Source organism: Vicugna pacos, chromosome 2 (assembly GCF_048564905.1).
Source record: "Vicugna pacos chromosome 2, VicPac4, whole genome shotgun sequence".
Lineage (NCBI taxonomy): Eukaryota > Metazoa > Chordata > Mammalia > Artiodactyla > Camelidae > Vicugna > Vicugna pacos.
In genome coordinates this window covers 74,195,476-74,215,936 of record NC_132988.1, presented here as the reverse complement: position 1 = coordinate 74,215,936, position 20,461 = coordinate 74,195,476, and the positions used below count along the sequence as shown (strand labels likewise).

General features: G+C 42.6%; 1 protein-coding gene across 1 annotated transcript in view; it reads right to left on the bottom strand.

The window, feature by feature from the left end:
* FRAS1 (Fraser extracellular matrix complex subunit 1) overlaps positions 1-20,461 on the bottom strand; it is a 398,805-nt gene that overhangs the window by 33,196 nt on the left and 345,148 nt on the right. The window contains exons 53-60 of the mRNA XM_006198228.4: positions 20,058-20,217; positions 18,655-18,823; positions 16,183-16,429; positions 14,643-14,987; positions 12,941-13,101; positions 12,258-12,405; positions 4,898-5,103; positions 1,650-1,806 (exon numbers count right to left, since the gene is read on the bottom strand). Of these exons, the coding sequence (XP_006198290.1) occupies positions 1,650-1,806; positions 4,898-5,103; positions 12,258-12,405; positions 12,941-13,101; positions 14,643-14,987; positions 16,183-16,429; positions 18,655-18,823; positions 20,058-20,217 (1,593 nt within the window). The remainder of the gene's footprint in view (positions 1-1,649; positions 1,807-4,897; positions 5,104-12,257; positions 12,406-12,940; positions 13,102-14,642; positions 14,988-16,182; positions 16,430-18,654; positions 18,824-20,057; positions 20,218-20,461) is intronic.

Sequence of the window (20,461 nt, the reverse complement as noted above, 5' to 3'; positions counted from 1 at the left end):
GCTCACAGCATGTTTTCAAAGCTGCACAATTTATCAAGGGACTGAGACATAGTAAGCCCTCACAAGTATCTACTGACTGATTGTATGAATCAACTCCTTTTCATTTATGAGAGCAGAAATTTCACGTGCACACTGCTGAAATTTACCAAACCGTCTTTCATCTCGGATGTTTTGGATCCTCGCTCCCCCAGTGCTCTCACCTCCCCCTTCCTTAGCTTGTCCTAACTTCTCACAGGTTACTGAGTTACAAACAAGTAGTTTCAGTGACTGACCACAAGAATTCAGGAACAGAAGATTTCCTAACACGATATGATTTGAGGTACTATTTTCATTCCTATGAAATGATTAATTGTTGATTAATAAAAATTCAAAGTATGCCTCCTTTTCTGTTATAGTCTCATGGGGAAGGGTGAGGTGGTAGTGGTGGAGAGAATGAAACAAAAAGATGGAAAAACTGGGAGCAATTACAAATCTTCTACCATTTAAAATATATTAGAGAATTTTTCAGAAATTTCTGCCATCTCTATGGTCATTTTCCACTTTCTCTCACAGAAAGTTGATTGTTCCCAATTGTAGAAGGTAAGCCTCATTTGAGACGTTGTAGCTTCTAACATGTATGCTCTTTGAAATTTAGGCATGTCACTGTGGCAGTGTGAACTTGTTACCTCTCTGAGCCTCAGTCCCTGGGTCTGTGTGAACAGGAAAAGGGTCACTTCAGGATTTGAACCTCAGTCTCCTTGGGTAAAGGGCTGACTTCATGTCAAGGCTGGCTTTTAAATTTTTTTCTCCAATGTCCAAGTTAGTCCTGTTTTTATATTAGAAACCCCAACAGTCTCACTGACTCCTGCGTAGATTCTAGAATCTGGTAAAATAAGGTTCTACATGCAGTTCTGCTGCTTGGAGCTGAGTAACTAGGAGTGTAAGTTATATGGCTTTGCTGAGGTTCAATTTCTTTACCTATAATATAGAGATAATAACAGTTACCTCAAAGGGTTCCTGTCAGGAGTAAATGAAACAATACAATATGCTTAGCATGCGTCTTGGTGCGCAGTAAGTATTCAATAAAAACAGCGGTTACTACTTGTAGTGCCACTGTCCATTCACTAAAAAATCCATTTTAATAAAACAATCATGTCCCTATTTGAAACAGATTCTGTTTCCTCTGGTGCCTGGGTCACTCTTTGCTAATATCTGATGAAACAATTTAAGATTTTTTTGGTTAGTAGGCTGAATCAATTAGAAGAAAACTGAGAAATTAGACTTTCCCAGGAAGGAAACTAATTTCCTTCCTGGTTTTAAACTAATTTATTGGATTCAACTGATTCCGATTGTATTTCCAAATCTGCTCCTGAATTGCAGTGATTTAAACAGTTTTTATTCTCTGTCTTAGCGTCTCTGTCCTAGCTTCTAACCACACTCATTCCTTATCTCTTGGCGATGTGGTAGGAAACAATGTGATTAAAAATCCTGGCATTATGTAGAGGGTGGTCATTTGCTGCCCACATTTTATATAAATACTCTAAGACTGTTATCAGTAGACACTTTTATAGTACTTTCATTTTTTAAAACACCTATAATTACATTATTAGTAAAACATCAGTTCATATCCCATCAACCTAAGAATAACTGAAGGCAGTTTCTTCCATTACCATCTTCATCATTGGATATGGTGATGGTGGCCATGCTGTTCTTTCCAACTCTGGCTCCACTCCAGTGGTTCCCGAGAGGATGGCCGAGATAGACCCTGAACTGCTCCTCAGGCTCAAACATGGAGTCATCATGGATATAGACAGTACAGTTCTTCATCTAGAGCCAAGGGCACAAGACAGATTAGAATTTACAGTGAGATACCAACAATTTGTTTTGCTTTCCCTAGGAAAGTATTTTTCTTCTTTGCAGTATCAAAGGGTCAACACAAATTCAAAAGGATCCAAACCATTTCATTTATAAATGAAATAGAATGTTTAAGTCTTAACTATTCATGCCTGAATGGACCTACCTGTATGTGGAGTCTTGTATTAAACGTTGTGAGCCATTTTGAATTATTGGTCATGAGTTATGAAAGACAAGAGCAATAAAACGACCCACTAAAATGTGTCTGCAGAACATCTGTGTGCTTTCGCATATTTTGCCTGGGCCCACCCTACACATCTGCACACATTACGACAGGTAGATTTCTGATGGTGGGGGCTTAACGTAGGGGTTAGGCTTCCTGGAGAGCTAAATAATGTTCCTTCTCCTTTGTGAAAATTGAATAGTCTTCTAAGGAACTCAGAAAGGCTTCCTGTTAGGCTGAAGACACCTATTTAGAAGCTGCAGAACTCTCAAACGTGCTGCCAAATGGTGTCTCATCTGAAAACTGCTGAGAACTGGAAGTCTGTGAACACAGTCTAAATTTCTGTTTGATCAAAAGAAACCAAGTGCTTTCCAAACTGAATATTCTCTCCTGAGGACTCTCTTCTTGAGAAAACGTAAAATAAGGTCACAACATTTTAGATAACAGAGCAGCTTCGACAGCTGAGTCATGGGATACGAAGTGGGATTATTTTTAGTTGAACCATTTAAAATCCATTGTCCTACCATATTGTGAAGGGTATGTGGATGTAGAGGCTTCACTGTCATACTTCCTAAGTCACGCTAAATGGAAGGAGAACATCTCTGCGAACACTTCCCTGTGGCTTGCTAGCCTGGTTTTAAATCCCGGAAGAATGTGCCCTTTTTTTTTCTTTTTTACCTACCATATCTTTCTTAAAATAAGAAGTTCTTTATGGAAAGCATGAATTTAGTAATGACTCTTCAGTATATCTTTTAAAAAAAGTCATTCTGGTGAATGACAAGTTCCAAAGACATACTGCTTAGCAAGCCAAAGAAGATGGAGACTCTGAAGTGTGCTTATGAATGACAGACTGTCATGTGGGTGACACATAGACTATTAAGCTGTACTTTCTTTACAGTTTTATTAAATTACAAACTGTCTCTTGGATAGACAGAGAATCTTCTTTTGAACGTAAAACAAATACAGACATGCAGACTCAAAGGTGAAGGTTGTATTTATAGTATTTATGTGTGTTTTTTAACACGTTTCAACCTGCCACCAGTAAAATTCCCATAAAATACATAACTAAGACAGAGCTTTTATGAGTCATGAATGTGTAAAAGACTGAGAGCCCTAAAGAAGGAAGCTATCACTTTTTTTGGTGGTAAAGATAAAATGGAGGAAGAATCTGGGGTGACCTGGGATAGGCAAAGTCTCTTATGCTAAACTTCAAAAGAACCAATTATAAGGCAAACATTTCATGTATTTGATTATATCAAAATCGAAGATTTCTATTCAACGAAGAACACCAAAGTCAAAGGTAACAGGTGACAGAAAAAGAAACTATGTTTACAGTATCTAAAATGTCTAAAACTGGCAAGGATTAATATTACTCTTTAGAATTAATATTTAGAATATACAAGAAAGTACTGCAAATCAGTAGGAAAAAGACAGCCATACAGTAAAATAAAATAAAAGGATAAAAATAACACATTCCCGTAGAGGAAACTCAATGAGCTAACAAGCATGTAAAACAGTATTAATTAGAGGAATGCAAATTAAAATGAAATATAACCGTATACATATCTGACTAGTAAAAATCAAAAGATGAGCAATGCTAAGTGTTGAAGAAGATAGAAGGTTTTAGCAACCCTCATGTACTGTTTATGACTTTCTGGAAAGTATTCTAATACCATATTTCAAATTAAGCACATTCATTCCCTGTGGCCCAGCAATGTTGGCTGTGAGTGTGTATCCAAAGAAGTTCCCACTCAGGTGTGTAAGTGGACATGAGTGAGGATTCACATGGCAGCTCCGTCAGTGGTAACAGTGTGTTAGGAGGTGACTGGGCGCCATCACTGAGGTTCTTTACTATCTGTTGCTGAGAGTGAATGGGTGAAAGAGTAAATGCATATCATGAAATACTTGGAAAGAGTTTGAAGCAACATATTAGATATATACATAAATGACATGCACAGATATTAAAACATTGCTGAGCAAACGCTGTAAATGTTTAAAGAAAGATAGGACACAATAGCAGTTTTATAAATTAAAAACTATGTACATAATAAACCACGCATTTTCTAAGAACAAATACAAAAGAAGAGATACATATTAACACTCTGAGGTGGGGAAGGGAACGTGGCTGCAGAATAGGGGTAAAATAAAGCAAATAATCAGCAAAATAAGAGAACGACCTGTCCAGTGAGGACTATGTGCCTTGAACCAAGGGGGAAAACTGACTCAATTATCTGCAACTGAGATCCAAAAATGGGGAAATAAGATTCCCATTTAATACCTACTTTTGACAAACACTGCGGTTACAGGCTTGATTCTGTGCAGCCATACTTAGTGTCTGGAGTTTCTCAGGAGTTCTTGCATCCACGTGCATAATTTTTCATTAAAATGCCAAGAGAATACTCTGCTGACTTGAACCTGCTCAACACCTGCCTGTCTAGTCCTGCACCATTCGTCCTATAGCAGGATGTCTGTTGACCTGGGACAGGGACCCAGGTATTAGAGAAGTGTCTCTTCCTCCTCTAGGTAACATTAGTGGGGTGTGTTCATCTCCAATGTAGTTTTAAATTAAAAGGAGGCTCCATTCATTTGATTCTGCTAAATTCCAAAAAAATGTTCTACAGCCTCCAAATATCCCAGCTCAACCAATGACACAGGTATTTGATTGTATGTGGGAGACAGAGAGGGAAGCCACACAGAATAGATGGTATTGTTAAAAGTATGAGCAATTAATTAGAAAATTCTTAGGATGGTCAGAATTTGTCTAAATTACCTCACTATGGACAAATAAAAGCATCAAGGAAGGAGAGAATCCTATCTTTAAGCCACCACAAATCCACTTACTTTCTCCCCTTTGAGAAACGTAATCCGTGAAGAGTCTGTGTTTCTTCTCTCCTCAAAGTCCTCCATGACCTGAGCTGAATGGCCCTGCGTATAGCACCTCACTGACGACTCGTAGCTCAGGTCTCCACTCCGAATAACAGGCACATGTAGGACACCCTCCTTCTCCTTCACTAGGAGCAAATCCTTGGCAAATTGCATGCTGGGCACTGGATAAGCAGAAGGAAAGACAGAGACATCATTAGAGGGAGACTGAGTGAGGTGGCTGTAGCCCTCTTGGGCTCTGGGCAGCCACCTGGCAGGAAGGCTCCACTAAGGGCCACCGTGGGCTGACAAATCACACGTGGTAAGCAGATTTCAAGGCCTTACTGCTGCTCTCAGGACACGGGAACTGCTTCCACTACGAGTGTAGTTTCAACAAAGTAGAATGAATCAAGTCTGCACCTGTTTTTGCTCAGCTTCAGGGCATAGTCACCATCTCAGATGCAGACAGGTGATGCAAGGAAGGAAATGGGCCAGGTGGAAGAAAAAGTCTGACAGAGACTTGAGTATCCAGAAAAATTCTCCTTCCTGCTAAGACTACACAAAAGGAAACAGCAATGCAAGCCAATGATAAATGGCCACTCACATAGGTCCTGGACCAGGGATACAACAGGGAAGAGCGGGGACTTTGGTTAAGAGGAAAGAGCAGGTCATGTTTGGCGGGGGGGGGGGGGTAGGGTTGCCCCTCATCTTCATTCTTTTGTTGGCAGATCTTCTTATTTTCCAAAGAAACCAGAGATCTGCCTTTTTATGTCCTTGCTCCTAAATTTTAAAAGAGCAAGCAATTAAAATAGTAAAGAGAAACTCCTTATAGACCCAAACTGTTGACTCCAAACAAAACACATCCACATGCTGAATGTGGCCAGTGGGTCCCAGTCCGTGACTCCTGCTATACAGTTACTTCTTCTTTAATAACTCACACGGCCTCACTGGACTTTAGGGAGGGACAATAGCCAAATAGCGGTTAAAAACAAGGGCTTCAGAGTAAACAGGCCTGAATTTCCATCTCAGCCTTGCCACTTATTGGCCGTATGATATAGCAAGTTACTTAGATTTTCTGAGCCTTGAGGTTTTTTCGTATGTAAATTGGAAATACTGAACTAGAATTATTGGGAGGATTGAACTTAACGAGATTATGTATGCATGGTGCTCAACAGTGTACCTAGCACACAGCAGGCACTCACATTTTGGCAGGAATTATTACATTATGGTTTGTATTGCCCCCTATCTCCAGCTTTCTCCATGCAAAGAATCAGCTTTTCCCCCTTGCTTCCTACCATGCCGTCGGTAGTACTCGGCATTAAGACATGGCCCCTTCCGAGACAACATCTTGTTGACTGCCGCCTATTATTTAGTGAACAACACAAAGAGGTAGTCCATCCAGTCACATGTCAGATTAGTCTCTGGGGCTGCAGGAAGCTGACCCTAAAGCTACAGTCACCTACTTCCTGGCTGCGTCCTGGCTGTACCCCATCAAACTTCACTGAAAGGAAGGAAGAGACGGTGTGAGCACCAGGCTTTCTGCAAATCAGTACAGAGAAAGCTCTCTTTGCCTCCAACCTGCCCACTGCTCAGGGCTGTCGGCATTAGCAACATAACACAAAGCCGCTATCTGAGCTAAGCCTAACAGCTCCCGTGTACCACTGAAGAAAAACCTGGAAGATAACTCTTCAAAGAACACCACACCTTAAAGAAGATGAGTGACTTCGGCATCAGGCCCTGCCCATCAGCTGTCTGGGGCTCCTTCCATCTGTCTGTGCTGCTGAAAGGCAGGTGGGAATGACACGACCTTGCCCAGGGGGACAAGGATGCTTGCTGACAAGTAAAAAGCAACAACAGGCAAGAAAGCTTTTCTGCTCCTGGCAGATTATCTAATGCTTTGGATTGATTTTTCTTACTGGTTCAACAAGCAATAAGTTGGAGGAGAGTTAAAAGCTTAAGTGGTGATGTTCGGATTTTGTCATATATTAATCAACCCCAGATTCCTCTTGAGCTGTATGTAAAAAGACTCCTTTCTCCCTTTCTTTCTATTTAACAGATATTAACCCTTACTCCTATGCCTATCTGCTAAAATAAAAAAAAAAAAAAGAAAAGAAAAGAAAGGGAAGTGAGTGAACGAACACTTCTCATACTGCCTCCTGGGAAGAGTCCCTGCTTTTAAGGAGCCCCCAGTCCGGTGGGAGACGGACTGGGAGTCCAGTGGGAGGCAGAGACAATGGAAAGACAGTGGCCAGGTTCAGGGATAGATTCATGCGTGGGGGTCATGGCATATATAGAAAGGGCCCAGCCTGGGGCAGGCATTGTGTTAAGGGCTTCCATACAATTCATGTCATCCTCTCAACAACCCTGCCAGCACTGCAATCTCCACAGGAAGTATGGGCGTTGGCCCTGGGGGTCAGTCCTGCCTGACTGCAGAACTCCTCTTTCCTCACGGATGGAAAATAGAAATGGAATGGGAAACAGAAACCACTCCCTGAAGGCTCACGGGCTGGCAGTGGGTATTATGCACTATTGTCAACGCCTCTCTGAGACCATCAATTTGCAGTTATCTTCTTATTTGTGTAAGTCTTGTGTCCTGAAATACATTGCGGGACACTGTTCTCTACTCCTCTGTAATCCCCAGTGCCGAGCATCAGTCTCAGGCCTGGGAAGTGTCACCCAACACTGTTACCCACTAATCTTCTTCGTAACTGACAAGGTGAGTGCAAACACCACCGCCTGGAACGCTGTGGCCTCTTTATGGGCAATGGCTAAGTTGGAGATTTAGGAAGAGCCCTGCCTCTGGTTCTGTGATTAATGAGTGGGTAAGACACAGCTATATTCACAGGCGTGTAGTGAGGCAGCGGCTCCAAGGCCTTTCTTGCCTTGCTCAGCATTCTTCAGACACCAAAGTCCAATTCCAAGTATCAGAGCAGAGGAGAAAGAAAACAGAAAAGGCTCTGTGATGAGCTACTCAGATGATTTAAGGGCCTGAAACCAGCCCAGTGGAGACAGATAAAAGGAACTAAGATCACTTCAGAAGGCTGGAAGCTGACTTTACAAGGGCCTTGAGTGACATCAAGTCTTGCTACACAGAAGGTGGTGGCCGCCTAAAACTGTGATATAAAAAGTCAACATGGTAGCGTATAAATCCAGAAGACTGGACTTGGATAAACAGACCTGGGTTTTAGCTCTGGCTCCATCACCTCCTCTCTTCATCTTAAATTGATCAACCCCAGTTTCCCAAACTGGAGAGGATTAGAGATAACGTAATTAGAGATTTTTCTACCCTAGAATGTGCACACTGAAGAGACTCAACGAAAGTTAGTGATTACTAGTATCAACTGGAAAAAAAAGGCACAACCTAAAAGCTGAGAGTTACGTTCCACCTGGCGGAGTTTGTGAAGACTCGAGCCCCAGAGGTGGCCTCTCAGACAGCTAGCTCTGAGCCTGCTCTGAAGAGGCAGGGAAGGAGCCAGGATATACCGGATCAGGTAGTCAGAAAAGATCACTGTTAACTAAAGCACCAGATATCTCAAATAAAGGAATTTAGCGTTTTTCTTTGTATGGGAAGCATTTCTCAATGAGTCTGGGCTCACTGAAGTCATTCCTTTGACGTGCACCTAGCCATCTAGGGCCAGTATCCTGTTCTTTCCCATCCTCAGTCCCCTCAGGGTGCACCACTGGGGGTGGTGGCAGAGGACGGGCTGCCTGCTTGTCTGCATCCTGAGTTCCCTCCAGCTCACTGTGGAGTTGATGGGGGGAACTGGTAGTGGCTGATGGGTGATGTCTTCAGTGTCCTTTGCTTACCGATCTGGCCAGCAATATTTTTGTTCACAGTAGGAAAAAGGATAATCAACAGAAGTAATGGGTGAACACTGCAATGGGTTACCGAAATAGGTTTGCAGATTTCTTTCTCTGGAATAAATTCTTGACTGAATATATATTGTTGTAGTCTTCCAGGAAGATATTTTATTTAACATATTCATTTTCTAAGTTTGCAACCCTAATGTCCATCAATAAAATACAAGAATGATCTAAAAGGAATCTTCTATGTTGATCAGAGTGCAATGAAGATTGTGTGTTACTGGAGTCCCACTGGCAAGTGTGATAAATTACAGATGCATCAGGAAGAAAAGAAATAATCATGTAATAAAACCTTCTATGTGCCAGGTACTGGGGTAGGTATTTTCATATATTTTATCTAATTTAATCCTTACAGCAATCTCGTAGGTATATTCATTATTTACAGATGAGCAAAATGAGGCTCAGTAACCTCAAGGCAATGAGCAAGGAAGGCCAGAGAGCAAGGAAGTGGTGGGCTGGGATTGTATTTCAGGATTTCTGACTTTGCATTCACTTTCCACTTCATCAGAGGGAAATTCACTGTCCTTTCATGCAAAAGAGTGAGAAGCCTTTTTAAAAATAAAAAGAATAACTGAATTTCCTTCTTTCTTCTTTTTTAACTTCTTTAAAGAAAAAAAAAATCCCACGTATTCTTCCACTGCACTAAATAGGACCATTTCGCGTAGTGCAAAGTATTAACCTGGAGCCAAAAGTCCTAGAATGCATGCTGGTTCCTCCATATACTAGACTTTGGATGACTTGTTTACTTGGCTGAATATCAGTTTCTTTATCCACAAAATAGAACAAGAGTAAAATCATGATATTATAAGCAAAGGAGATAATGTTTAATAGATCACTCTAAACTTTGAGGTAACACGCAACATAATATAGTATAATTGTTATAATCGTGTTCATGGTTATAAGTTACCATTTTGTGAATCACAAACTCAAATGTAAAACTCAAAACTATAAAACTTCCATAAAATAACATAGGAGAAAATCTTGGTAACTTTGGGCTAGGCAAATATTTTTTAGATATAACACTAAAAGCAAAATCCATAATAGAAACATCAGTAAACAGGACTACTTTAGAATAAAAAAATGATTGTTCTTTGAAAGACATTGTTAAGAGAACAAAAAACAAGCAACAGATTGGGATAAAATATTTATGAAAAACAAATCTTTGTCCAGAATCTAAAATGATGCAAGAGTAGAAGAGAAAAACAACCCAATTTAAAAAATGGGGAAAATATCTGAACAAAAAAAGACATACGAATGGCAAGTAAGCACCAGGAAAGACCTCAATGTCATTAGTCACTCACTATATACCTACCTGAATAACTAGCTAAAAGGGCCCACAAAAACCTGATAACAGCAAATGCTGGTGAAGATGTGGAGCAACTGGAATTCTCATACACTGCTGGTGGTTAATGCGAAATAGTTGCAACCACTTTGGAAAACAGGCTGGCTCTTTCTAATAATGCTAAACAAACACTTACTCATCTGACCCAGCAACCCTGCTTGTAAGCACTGACTCCAGAGAAATGAAAACCTATATTCACACAGGAAAATACTCAGCAATAAAGGGAATGAACCACTCATATTTGCAACAACACGGACAACTCTCAAAAGCAGTGTTCCAAGTGAAAGAAGCCAGACTCAAGATGGCATCTATTACACAATTCCACTTCTGTGACATTCTGGAAATGGCAAAATTTGGGACAGAGAACAGATTGGTGGGTGCCAGGGCTTGGGATGGGGAGAGGAGGACTACGAAGGGACACGAGGGAATTTTGCATCTTGATTGTGGTGGCGGGTGAATTTTCGTCTATGTAAGTTAGATCTCAATAAACCTGACTCTAAAATAAGATACGACTTTGGATATATGCAAATATATACATATTTTTTTCTTTTGAAGGATGTGCACAAGAGCAACAACAACAAAAAATGGTTAAAACAGTTGTCTCCAGGGAGGTGAGCTGGAGGGTTGAGACAGCGGCAGAAGGAAGACAAACTTCATGGTATACCTTTTTTGCTGTTTGCTTTTTTTACTATATAAATAAATAAATCATTTAAAAACCAATAAAAACATTAAAGATCACCCTGCCGGTCTGCCCTTTCCTTCTCTGGTGACTTTTCATCACTGAAGAGTTTAACCCTGGGCTCTATGTCAGTCAGTGGGGATGCTGTTCATTCTCATGTTACCTAGGGCAGCTCTTCCGTGGGGACTCACATTCTTATATACAGACCTGTGTCTGTTCGTTCCTGCACGCCATCCTCAGGATGGCCAGTATTAGTTTCCTCAAACATCACACCATCCCTCTGCTTAGACGCATCTGCTGCTTCCCTTTGCCTACAAATCCCTGACGCTGGAACAAAACACCTCTTAGACCTTGACTCCCACCTATCTCTCCATATCATTTCCTTCCGCTCTCCTCCTGCCAGACTCAAAGCAAAAGTAAGCATCTCACTGTGCTCCAAATAAGCATCTTTCAAAATTGGGCACCTTACATACACTATACCTCTCCATTTAACAAAGCTTTATTTTATTGTCCCTTACACAAACTCCTACCACACCTGAAGACTGTTTAAATATCACCTTCTTTGTGAAATCTTCCATGTGTGAAATCCACGCATAGTTACTGTTCAGTCCCCTCTGCTCCCACACTACTGGAACTATCTCACAGTCATTTATCATAACACATCCTATTTTTTTCTGTTTAAGGATCTGATCCCCTAAGTAGACCTTGAGCTTCTTGAAAACACAGCCCAACCAAGGCTTATAACAGGTACACCTCACTGTATTGCATTTCGCTTTACTGCACTTTGAAGATACTATGTTTCTAACATATTAAAGGTTTACAGCAAGCCCCTGTTGAGAAAGTCTACTGGCACCATTTTTCCAACAACATTTGCTCATTTTGTGTCTCTGTGTTACATGTTGGCAATTCCCCCAATATTTCAAACTTTTTCATTGTTATTATATTTTTAGGGTGATGTGTGATCAGTGATCTTTGGTGTTACTACTGCAAAAATATTATGCTTTGCTGAAGGTATAGATGATGATTAGCATTTTTTAGTAATAAAATATTTTTTTAATTATTAACATTTAATAAATATTTTTTCATAATACTATTGCATATGTAATACAGTATAGTATAGTGTAAACTCTTGTATATACTGAGAAATCAAAAAATTCGTGTGACTTGCTTAATGTGATACTCACTTTAATATGGTGACCTGGACCTGAACATGCAATCTCTCCGAAGTATGCCTGCATGTCTTTTTGTGCCTAGCAGTGTGCCAGGAACATGAATGATTATTTCTGCCCCACATTTCCATGTAAAAGTGTGCGCATGCATGTACTCATAGACACACATGCACACACACACACATTTCTTGAAGGAAAATGTGAATTCCAATGTCATATACATGGATGTTGTGGAAAAAAGAGAAATTCAGTCTGAACCACCAGCTGGCATCCCCAATCTCTTACCGTCCTGGAATGTGTCATTAATTGCGATGACAGCCTGGAAAGGTTTGGTCAGTTCGGCCCCTTGTGCTGAGCTGAGGAAAACCACAAATGTCTCCAGCCCTTCAATGACTGGATACTGAGTGTCATCCAGGATTGTCAGGGGACAATGCTAGGAGAGAAATCGGGACGTTAACTGGACTTACTGCAGTGTTCCTCTCACAATACATGTAAATACCGAATCACTGTTACACACCTGAATCTAATATAATGTTATATGTCTATCATAACTCCATAATTTTTTTTTAATTTAAAAAAGAGGAAAAATCAAAGCAAATCTTACAGAATGCTCACCATCCAACACCCATTTGCTTTTGGGAGATTAGGACAAAGGTGACAACTTTCCTTTCTTTGGTCATCTTTAAGTGAATTTTTTAAATCCATAAAGTGATAATCTCTTCATCACGTATCTTAGGTATCTTTCCTAGATACTTGCATTAAACAAGTGCAGTTTCTATCCTGTCATGCTGGATATTAGATGCTGAAAATGGCATTTGGAGAGTTTATAGAAGATCTCTCTAAGCTTGTTCTCTTGTTTGTGTTTTTAAGAAAGGGAAGATGGTAATATTGCAAGGGGAGTTTAGAGTCCTCCAGTGAGTGTGGAGAGCAGACTAGAGACAACACAACAGACCCGTCTGTACGCGCACCTGCTCGGTGACACCTGGCCCGAACTCCACCTTCCTAGAGCTGGGGACGTAGTCAACTCCTGGAGTGGCAGAAGCGGGGTCCGAGGGCCGTGTAGCACACCAGACAGACATGAAGGTGGAAAGGTCAGTCCCGTGGCGGATCACCGGAATCATCACTGTGCCTGAATTGAGAGTCATACGTTTCAATGGTCAATCTTAAACCAGAAAATGAGTGCAGTTTTCAGAACAATGTCCTCCCTCCCAGCAGCAGACGCTTTGTCCTGCCAGCTTGTCCAGTCCAGCTTCAGTGATGCTCCCGTGCTCCCGCCGAGGAAGGCTGCGCGGTGTTATGGCCCGTCTTTGTACTGACACTAAGGGCAACAAGACCTGAATGAGGCCTCATGGAGGCGGGTGCTGGAGGGACAGCCCTTGGGGGAAAGTGGTTTTGTGGCTTCATGAGGGAGACTGTCTCCACACTGTGAAAAGAACAATGAACTTAAGAGGGGAGGGTCCACTGAAAAACATCTCAAGCTTATTTAGGGAGAAGAAACTCAGAGAGCAGGGCCTCAGGGATGAGCCAGAAAATAGCCAATTAAGGAAGAACCAGCTTTGGGAATCTATGGGGCCTGGAGCTGAATGTTCCTAATTAAATGTTCCTAACTGGGAAATTGGGTGATTTCCCTATTTTATCCGAGTGGCGCACACATCATTGCTTAAACCATATGTGCTTATTGCTTATCTTGGGAATGAAGCTCCTCTTCTGGTTGCTGGGACAACATACTTTGTACGGTCCTAATGATATCCATGTACATTTTTAGTTGTTTTCACAGTGGAGGTCAGAGAAAAGCTACATGACAAGCCCATCAATCATACTTTTCTAGCCAATGAGCTGGGGGATGACAAGCAGTCATGGCTCAGGGTTTGGCGTATGGGAAAGGAAACATGGTATATTAGAAGGCTCTGGGTTCTAATCCCAGCTCTGCCATATGAGCTGATCTTTGATGATTTATTTTATCTCTCTGGGACTCCACTGGTTCTTTGATATAAATGAGAATGAGTGGAATGCACACGGCATGGTGCCTGGCATTCAGCAAGTGCTCAAAAATATTAGTTCCTACTATCCCTCAGAATATCACCTTCGAAGAGGTGAATGTTCTTGAGCAGGTGGCTCAGATCGGCAGACACTCAACCCAGCTGCTGCCTCTTCCGGACGTATGTCAGAGACTTTGAGATCCTCAAGGAGCCAAAAGGGGGAAGAGGACTGGGTAGAAGAAATCTGCCCACTGACTGCCTCAGGCTGTTAGGTGAATGAGAAAATTCTATTTGTTAAGACACTGAAACTACGGAATTTATCTGTGTTGGCAGCTAGCAGTACACTAAATCATTTACCTCCATCCTCAACAGATCACATTCCCCTCCTTCATGGGCTGAAATACTTAGCACCACGCCCACCCTCTGGACCACAGAGGTCAGCCAGTGAACTCGAAGCCAGATCCCTCCCTGCTATCAGTAACCAGAGCAGGAAAAGTGGGTGGAACTCTCTAATCTTTACTGCCTTCCATTCTTGGTCTGGCTGCCTCACGTTACGTGCCTCAGACCGACAATGGTGTCGCTGAGGAATGGCATTCTCCACGTTCTTAAGGGCATTCTCAAAGCTAAGAGGGCACTGTTCAAGAAAGGGATCAGGAGATGGGTGACGGCACCCAGAGATGCTCTCCTTTACCTGCATCCTCGCTGACAGTAAAAGCCGTGTTGCCCAGGCACACAGTGGAGGCATCGTTGGGGCCGCTAATGAGCACCTTGGCCGATGCCACCCTTCCAATGCGGGCGTTGTCAGAAGCATCTGTCAGGGCAATCTCAAACTCCTCTTCCTCTTCGTACTCGCTGTCATCGATGAGCATGACATCGCAGGTGGACATGGTGACACCCGGCCCGAATATCACACGACTCTCAGCAGACATCCCTCTAGATTTAAAATCAGAGCCTGATTCTAGAGCATAGAGGCTACTTCCCATAGCTGACTTAGGGACCGTGTAGCAAATGGCAGATACAATGCTGCTTGAATCCCCTGAAATAAAAATGGCAAGAAAACCAAAGCATTTGAATAAGCACTTCTCACACTTAAAAATCTCTGGTAATTTGATGGGCTTTATTTCCTCTGACATATTCCATCACGATTTCTGTTCAAACCCTGACATGAAACCTTCCTGCTTTGCAGTTTCTTAAACCTGTGGTATAAACCACTTGAGGATTTAATACACGCCAGATACTTCACCAAACAACTTGAAATGGATTTCCTGTTCTGTGAATTTTGTGCTTTGTTAATTCACAAGACTCATTGCCCATCATCTAAGACCACAGAGGAGGGAGAGATATGAGACATACTTGGTCCTTTAAGTAGCAAAGTAATTGTGTCCTGAAGGCAGAGCTATGAGCACAGTTCACAGCCTTTCTGAATAAACTTCCACACATTAACTCCCAGGGAGAAACAAGCTTATTTGTTTGTTTTTTTTTTTAAAGGAAATACCAAATAAAATAAAACCTGCCTCTCTGTCCAAACGACTGTACTCATTAGTGCTGCCACTTCCCTGGGTGACAGTCTGCCTGGGCTCGGCTGGCTGGCCCCGAGGAGTCACGGGGCTTGCTTGTTCTCTGAGCTGCATTGCCCTGGGCTGGCGCTCTCTGCAGAGTTTGCTGCACTGACACCTGGTCAGCAGATGCAACAAAATATCTGACATCATCACTTACAGTCATGTTGTGGCTTTGAACGGGGATTTAATTTCCACGTGTTTACTTCTCACACACAGTTTATTTCTCATCTGAGCTCTAACTGTGACATTCATATGGGGAAATCTTTAAACACATTTTCTGTCTTCCAAGAACTAAGAGAAGAAGTCAGTTCTTACAAACTGTAACTACCCTCCTTGACCACTAAAGGCTACTAAAGGTTCTGTGAATTGCGTGATTGACTAAGAACTCCCAGTTCATGAGTCATTAGCAAGGCCAAATATAATCAGTCTTCTGGGTCCATTAAAGAAAATATAGGAGTGATAACAACTTGAACTAAGAAGAGAAGCCTTCTGATAGAACTAACTATAGGTAGGACGGTTATTAGGGTTTCTAGGGATTTAGATGCACATTTTTAATGAACCTAAAGTACTTACACAGGAGTTAATATGGTACATGAGCACGTGGCACATAAAAGGGAATCAATAAATGTTAGCTATTATGATAGCTCCTTGTCACCTTTGGTACCAACAGACCTTTTCTTTCAATAGGTGCAAAGAGAAAGCCAGCGCTCTCGTTGACCCGGTAGGTCTTCTTATCAAACTCTAATGTGGGCTCGTCCTCAGTGTCACTGATAATGACCTTCGCCTGGGTGAGCTCCCCTAACAGGGCGTACGCTGGCATGCTGAGCTCCACGGTGAAACTCTCGACGTTCTCAAACACGTCGTCATCATTGATGACGATGGTGCAGGACTTGGTGTCCTCTCGCTCATCAAACTGCACCTGCCACAAAGGAACCGACAAGGAGTTCAGCTGTGCCTCAGAGTCCCTGGCTCCGCTCCCCTAGAGCATCGCGGGAAAAGAGCAGCCAAGTCCGGGGCAGAGCACTGGATGAAATCGCTGGGTCCTCTCGCCCAGCCTTCCTGCTGTATCACCTCTTCCCATTCCCCATCTGTACACGGGCTCATTTACTGTGTAGGGACACAGAAGACAAGACGGCTCCGACCATGCGTGACTGTAGAAAACGTGTAGGTAACTATTCATATCCTGTCCTATTAACTTACTTAGGATAGCCAGAGCCCTTTGATTGCTCCGTTCCCCTTTTATTTGTGATATTTATTTATCTTTGAACTTGGAGTGTGAAGTTCTGGCCTCAAGTCCTGGTCCTCTTCCAAGCTGGGTTAGGCTACGAGACTTCACACACATCAGATTCCTTATCAGCTACAGAACAATAATAATACTCCTATTTCACACTTACTGGGAGGAGTAAAGCAGACAACGGGTAGTGAAGGCACTAAGCATATTTCAAAGCACTGAACAAATAAGGATAAGACATTATCCTCAGTACCATCACCGTATTACTGGTACAATCAAAACTGACATAGGATCTCAGTGTACTGAATAATGGCATTTGAATTCAGAGAAAGTTACATTACGAACAAGCTAGACTGAATTTTACCTTTCTGTTTGACTAAATCCTTTAAGCCATTAAGATGGCTAGATCTATAATGTGAATTAATTTAGCCTGGTACAAAATAGAGAAATTAATTTATATGCATACAATTGTGAACTTACAGGGATTTATTCTAGTTTTACTTTGTCTTAAAAAAAATGAGGATAAAACCCTCATATGGAACCAGGGCTTCAGGTTTGCCCAAACTGACAGGGCAGGCAGTGGGCCTGGACTGCACTTTGTATAAACAGGGACAGCTAAAACCTGTAAAAGGGGTCCCAAACCTCTGGGGACACACAAATCTGCAAAACCCATAATTTTCATCAACAGAAAATTATGATTCCACATCTAATCAATTAATCAAATTAAGTTTAATTAAGCTCCACATTGTAAGATGCTCCCAACTAAATGAAACACTCATAGGTCTCCATTTAGGTCTAGGACACACTGCCTTTGTTTTTCCCTGAAAAACACAAGTACAAGCTCTTTCTTCTTATTTTGCTGGAAGATTCTTTAGCTTATCTGATCTTCTCTAATTCCTTATTTAAATCTGTCACAAGAAGACTTGGTCCAGCTGAAATGCCTCAAAGAGAGAGCCTACTTCTCTTTACAGAGATTTATGATGTTGTAAGAATAATGAAACTACTTTGAGTTTAAAACATTTAATAAATACCTAGTAAGTGCCAGGGATTATGTCCTACATAAAAGATGACACACACAGGGCATCCTGCCACAAGGGCGCTTTCTACTTACGTCCTCCTTTCCCTTTTATTTTTCATTTACACCCTGGGGCTAGTTACCATTGTTGTACCATAGAGAGGTACAAGTGTATATGTGTGTACACGTGTGTATGCGTACGTGTGTGTGTGTGTGTGTGTATCTACCCCAGAACCCCTCTCTGCACTCCTACCAACCCACAGAACTGTCCACTGATTGTCTCTAAAGCAACTCACACTCAACACGTCCAAAGCAGTGTCAAGGTCACCCCCTCGACAAAACTGCTTCTCTTTGGTGTCCTTTCCCAGGGAGGGGCATCCCCACCCATCCCTCCCTTCTGCCCTGCTCTACACTCCTCGGCTGCATCCTACCAGTTCTCATCATCTGTTGAATCCACTCACTTGTCTCCACCATCACGTTATAAACGAAGCTCAAGCTCCCATTGCCTCTCACCCAGCCTGTTCCCAGAGCTTCCCATCTGGTCTCCTACTCCCTCCCCTCCCTTCAGGTAAAGGGAAGGGGGAGGAAGGGTCAGGGTACCAAAGGCTGAAAAGTCAGCATGCTGCCCTGGAGACTTTTCTTGGTCCTGAGGCAACATGTAAAGACCAAGAAGCTAGAAGCTCGACAGCAGTTCAAACTTCAGTGGAGATTAGACAGACCGTGAAGAGCAAAGCACTGTGGGAAGGCAACACAGAACAATTACCGGAGGAAGGGTGCCAATGGATAGGGTGGTGGAGTAAAGAAGTGCAAAGGTGTCACGGCCACTGACAAGCATGTCCCAGCCCTGGCTGGAGCCCACCGGGGGCTTCAGGAAGCAGAGGCCCCCGTGCCCATCTACCTGGCCGGCATACTCCACGTAGTCCTGCTGCCCAGGCCGGGAGCTGAGCCTGGAGCCGGAGCTGGCGGTGCCCGGCTCCGTGCGGCACAGGACGATGGCATACTGGTTTAGGTTCCCGGTCCTCTGCACGGTGACGCTGACTGATCCCGCTTTCTCACTGACATTGTAGCTGGAAGCACATAAAAGGCAGTCTCTGACATTCTGACAGGGGTGTGAAGAATCCATGTGTTTAATGCCTGTCTCTTCTGGTTGGTTATTGGTGTCAGACAGTTCAGAGAAGAGGTAATTTGGTTCCTTTAAGAAGTCAGGTTGTGTACATTGAGGGGATGTGTTCACCTGGGGCAGGCCCAGAACCAGGTGGCCAAGGAAACTGTGGATGCAGAATGATATCTGCCCTATTTTCAGACAGAGTTGAAAGTCATTCAGAAGATGGACAGCACGCAGGAGCTGGGCACCCCATATTTCAGAACACAGGGAAACAACCAGCAATCTCTTCTAAGTGTGGTTAAGTAATTAGAATAGGTTAGTGGGTCCTCCAAGTGTGTGTAAGAGTAGAATGGCCTACATCCGGGGCACATGAAGTCAAGTTTGCCTGGTATCCTTTTTCCCCCCAAATTACAATTTTCATCTGAATTATCATGAAGTTGTTTTCACTGAAGAGTAAGTCTCTGAAACGTAGACCTAAAGAATTATTTCCCCCGCAAAATTCATAATCCTAGTTACAATTTAATCTATAAAATCAGCACTGTGCTTTACCGATTGGCGCCTCTCTGCCTCCTGAACTCCCCCACAGACTACAAAAGCATCTTGAAGAGCTGACTACGTTAAGCTATGAGTCTGTCCCAAAAGATACGTGATTCTGTGAAGCCCAAAGGAGCCAGGGGGAGGATCTGAGCTTGAGAACAGGGAGAGTGTAGCCGGAAGGTGAAGACTTCGTTATTGTGGGCCAGGGACTATTTTTAGAAACTGAATGCATGTGTTTTCCCCATTGGTTCTGCTGGATTATCTTTTAAACTTAAAGACAGAAGCAAAAATACTTGCAGGAGAAGCAGCAAAGCACAATGGGTAAGATCACTGGGCTTGAATCCTGGTTTTACTGCTTTTTAGGGTTAGCCGCTAAGTTACTGAACCCCTTTCTGTCTCTATCGCTTTGTTGTTGTGGCGGCAACAAAGGGTCCCATCTCACAACTGCAAGTGTTAAACAAGATGACGTGCGTCAAGCACCTAGTGCAGTGCCTGGTACACGCAGGAGTCAAGAGATGCTTGGTGTAACTGTTACTTTTATTGCTGTTACCACTGCCATCACCGCCAGATGATTAGCGCTGACCCCCAGAGAGCGCCGTCCTGACTCCCCCTGCTTGCCTGACCCATTTCTCAAGAAGGGACACCAGCAGCACTTGTACCTGGTACGTGTGAAGCTGATGAGGGACCACTGGATATGGAAGACATTGTCGCCGACCACATTGGGTTTGCTGTCTTTCACCAGAAACTGAAAATTATCCATCATCTCATGGCTTTTCTCCTCATGCAGCACGTACCGAATCAACCCCAAGTTCACGTCCTCTGAGGGAAAAAGAGACACTGAATTAACCTGGGGATGTAAAGGCAGCCTCATAGATTCGTACCGACACATCCAGTTTATTCTTCTTGTGGGCTACAGACAAAACTCATTTTCCTAAGAACACAAAGGTTAGTAGTCGTAAAAAGAAATGTTTCTGCCAGATTTTCAGATAAGATCCGGTACTTCTGTGTAACAAAAGATCTGTTTTTATGTATAGGAAGTACCCAGATGCTGTCGTAAAATGAG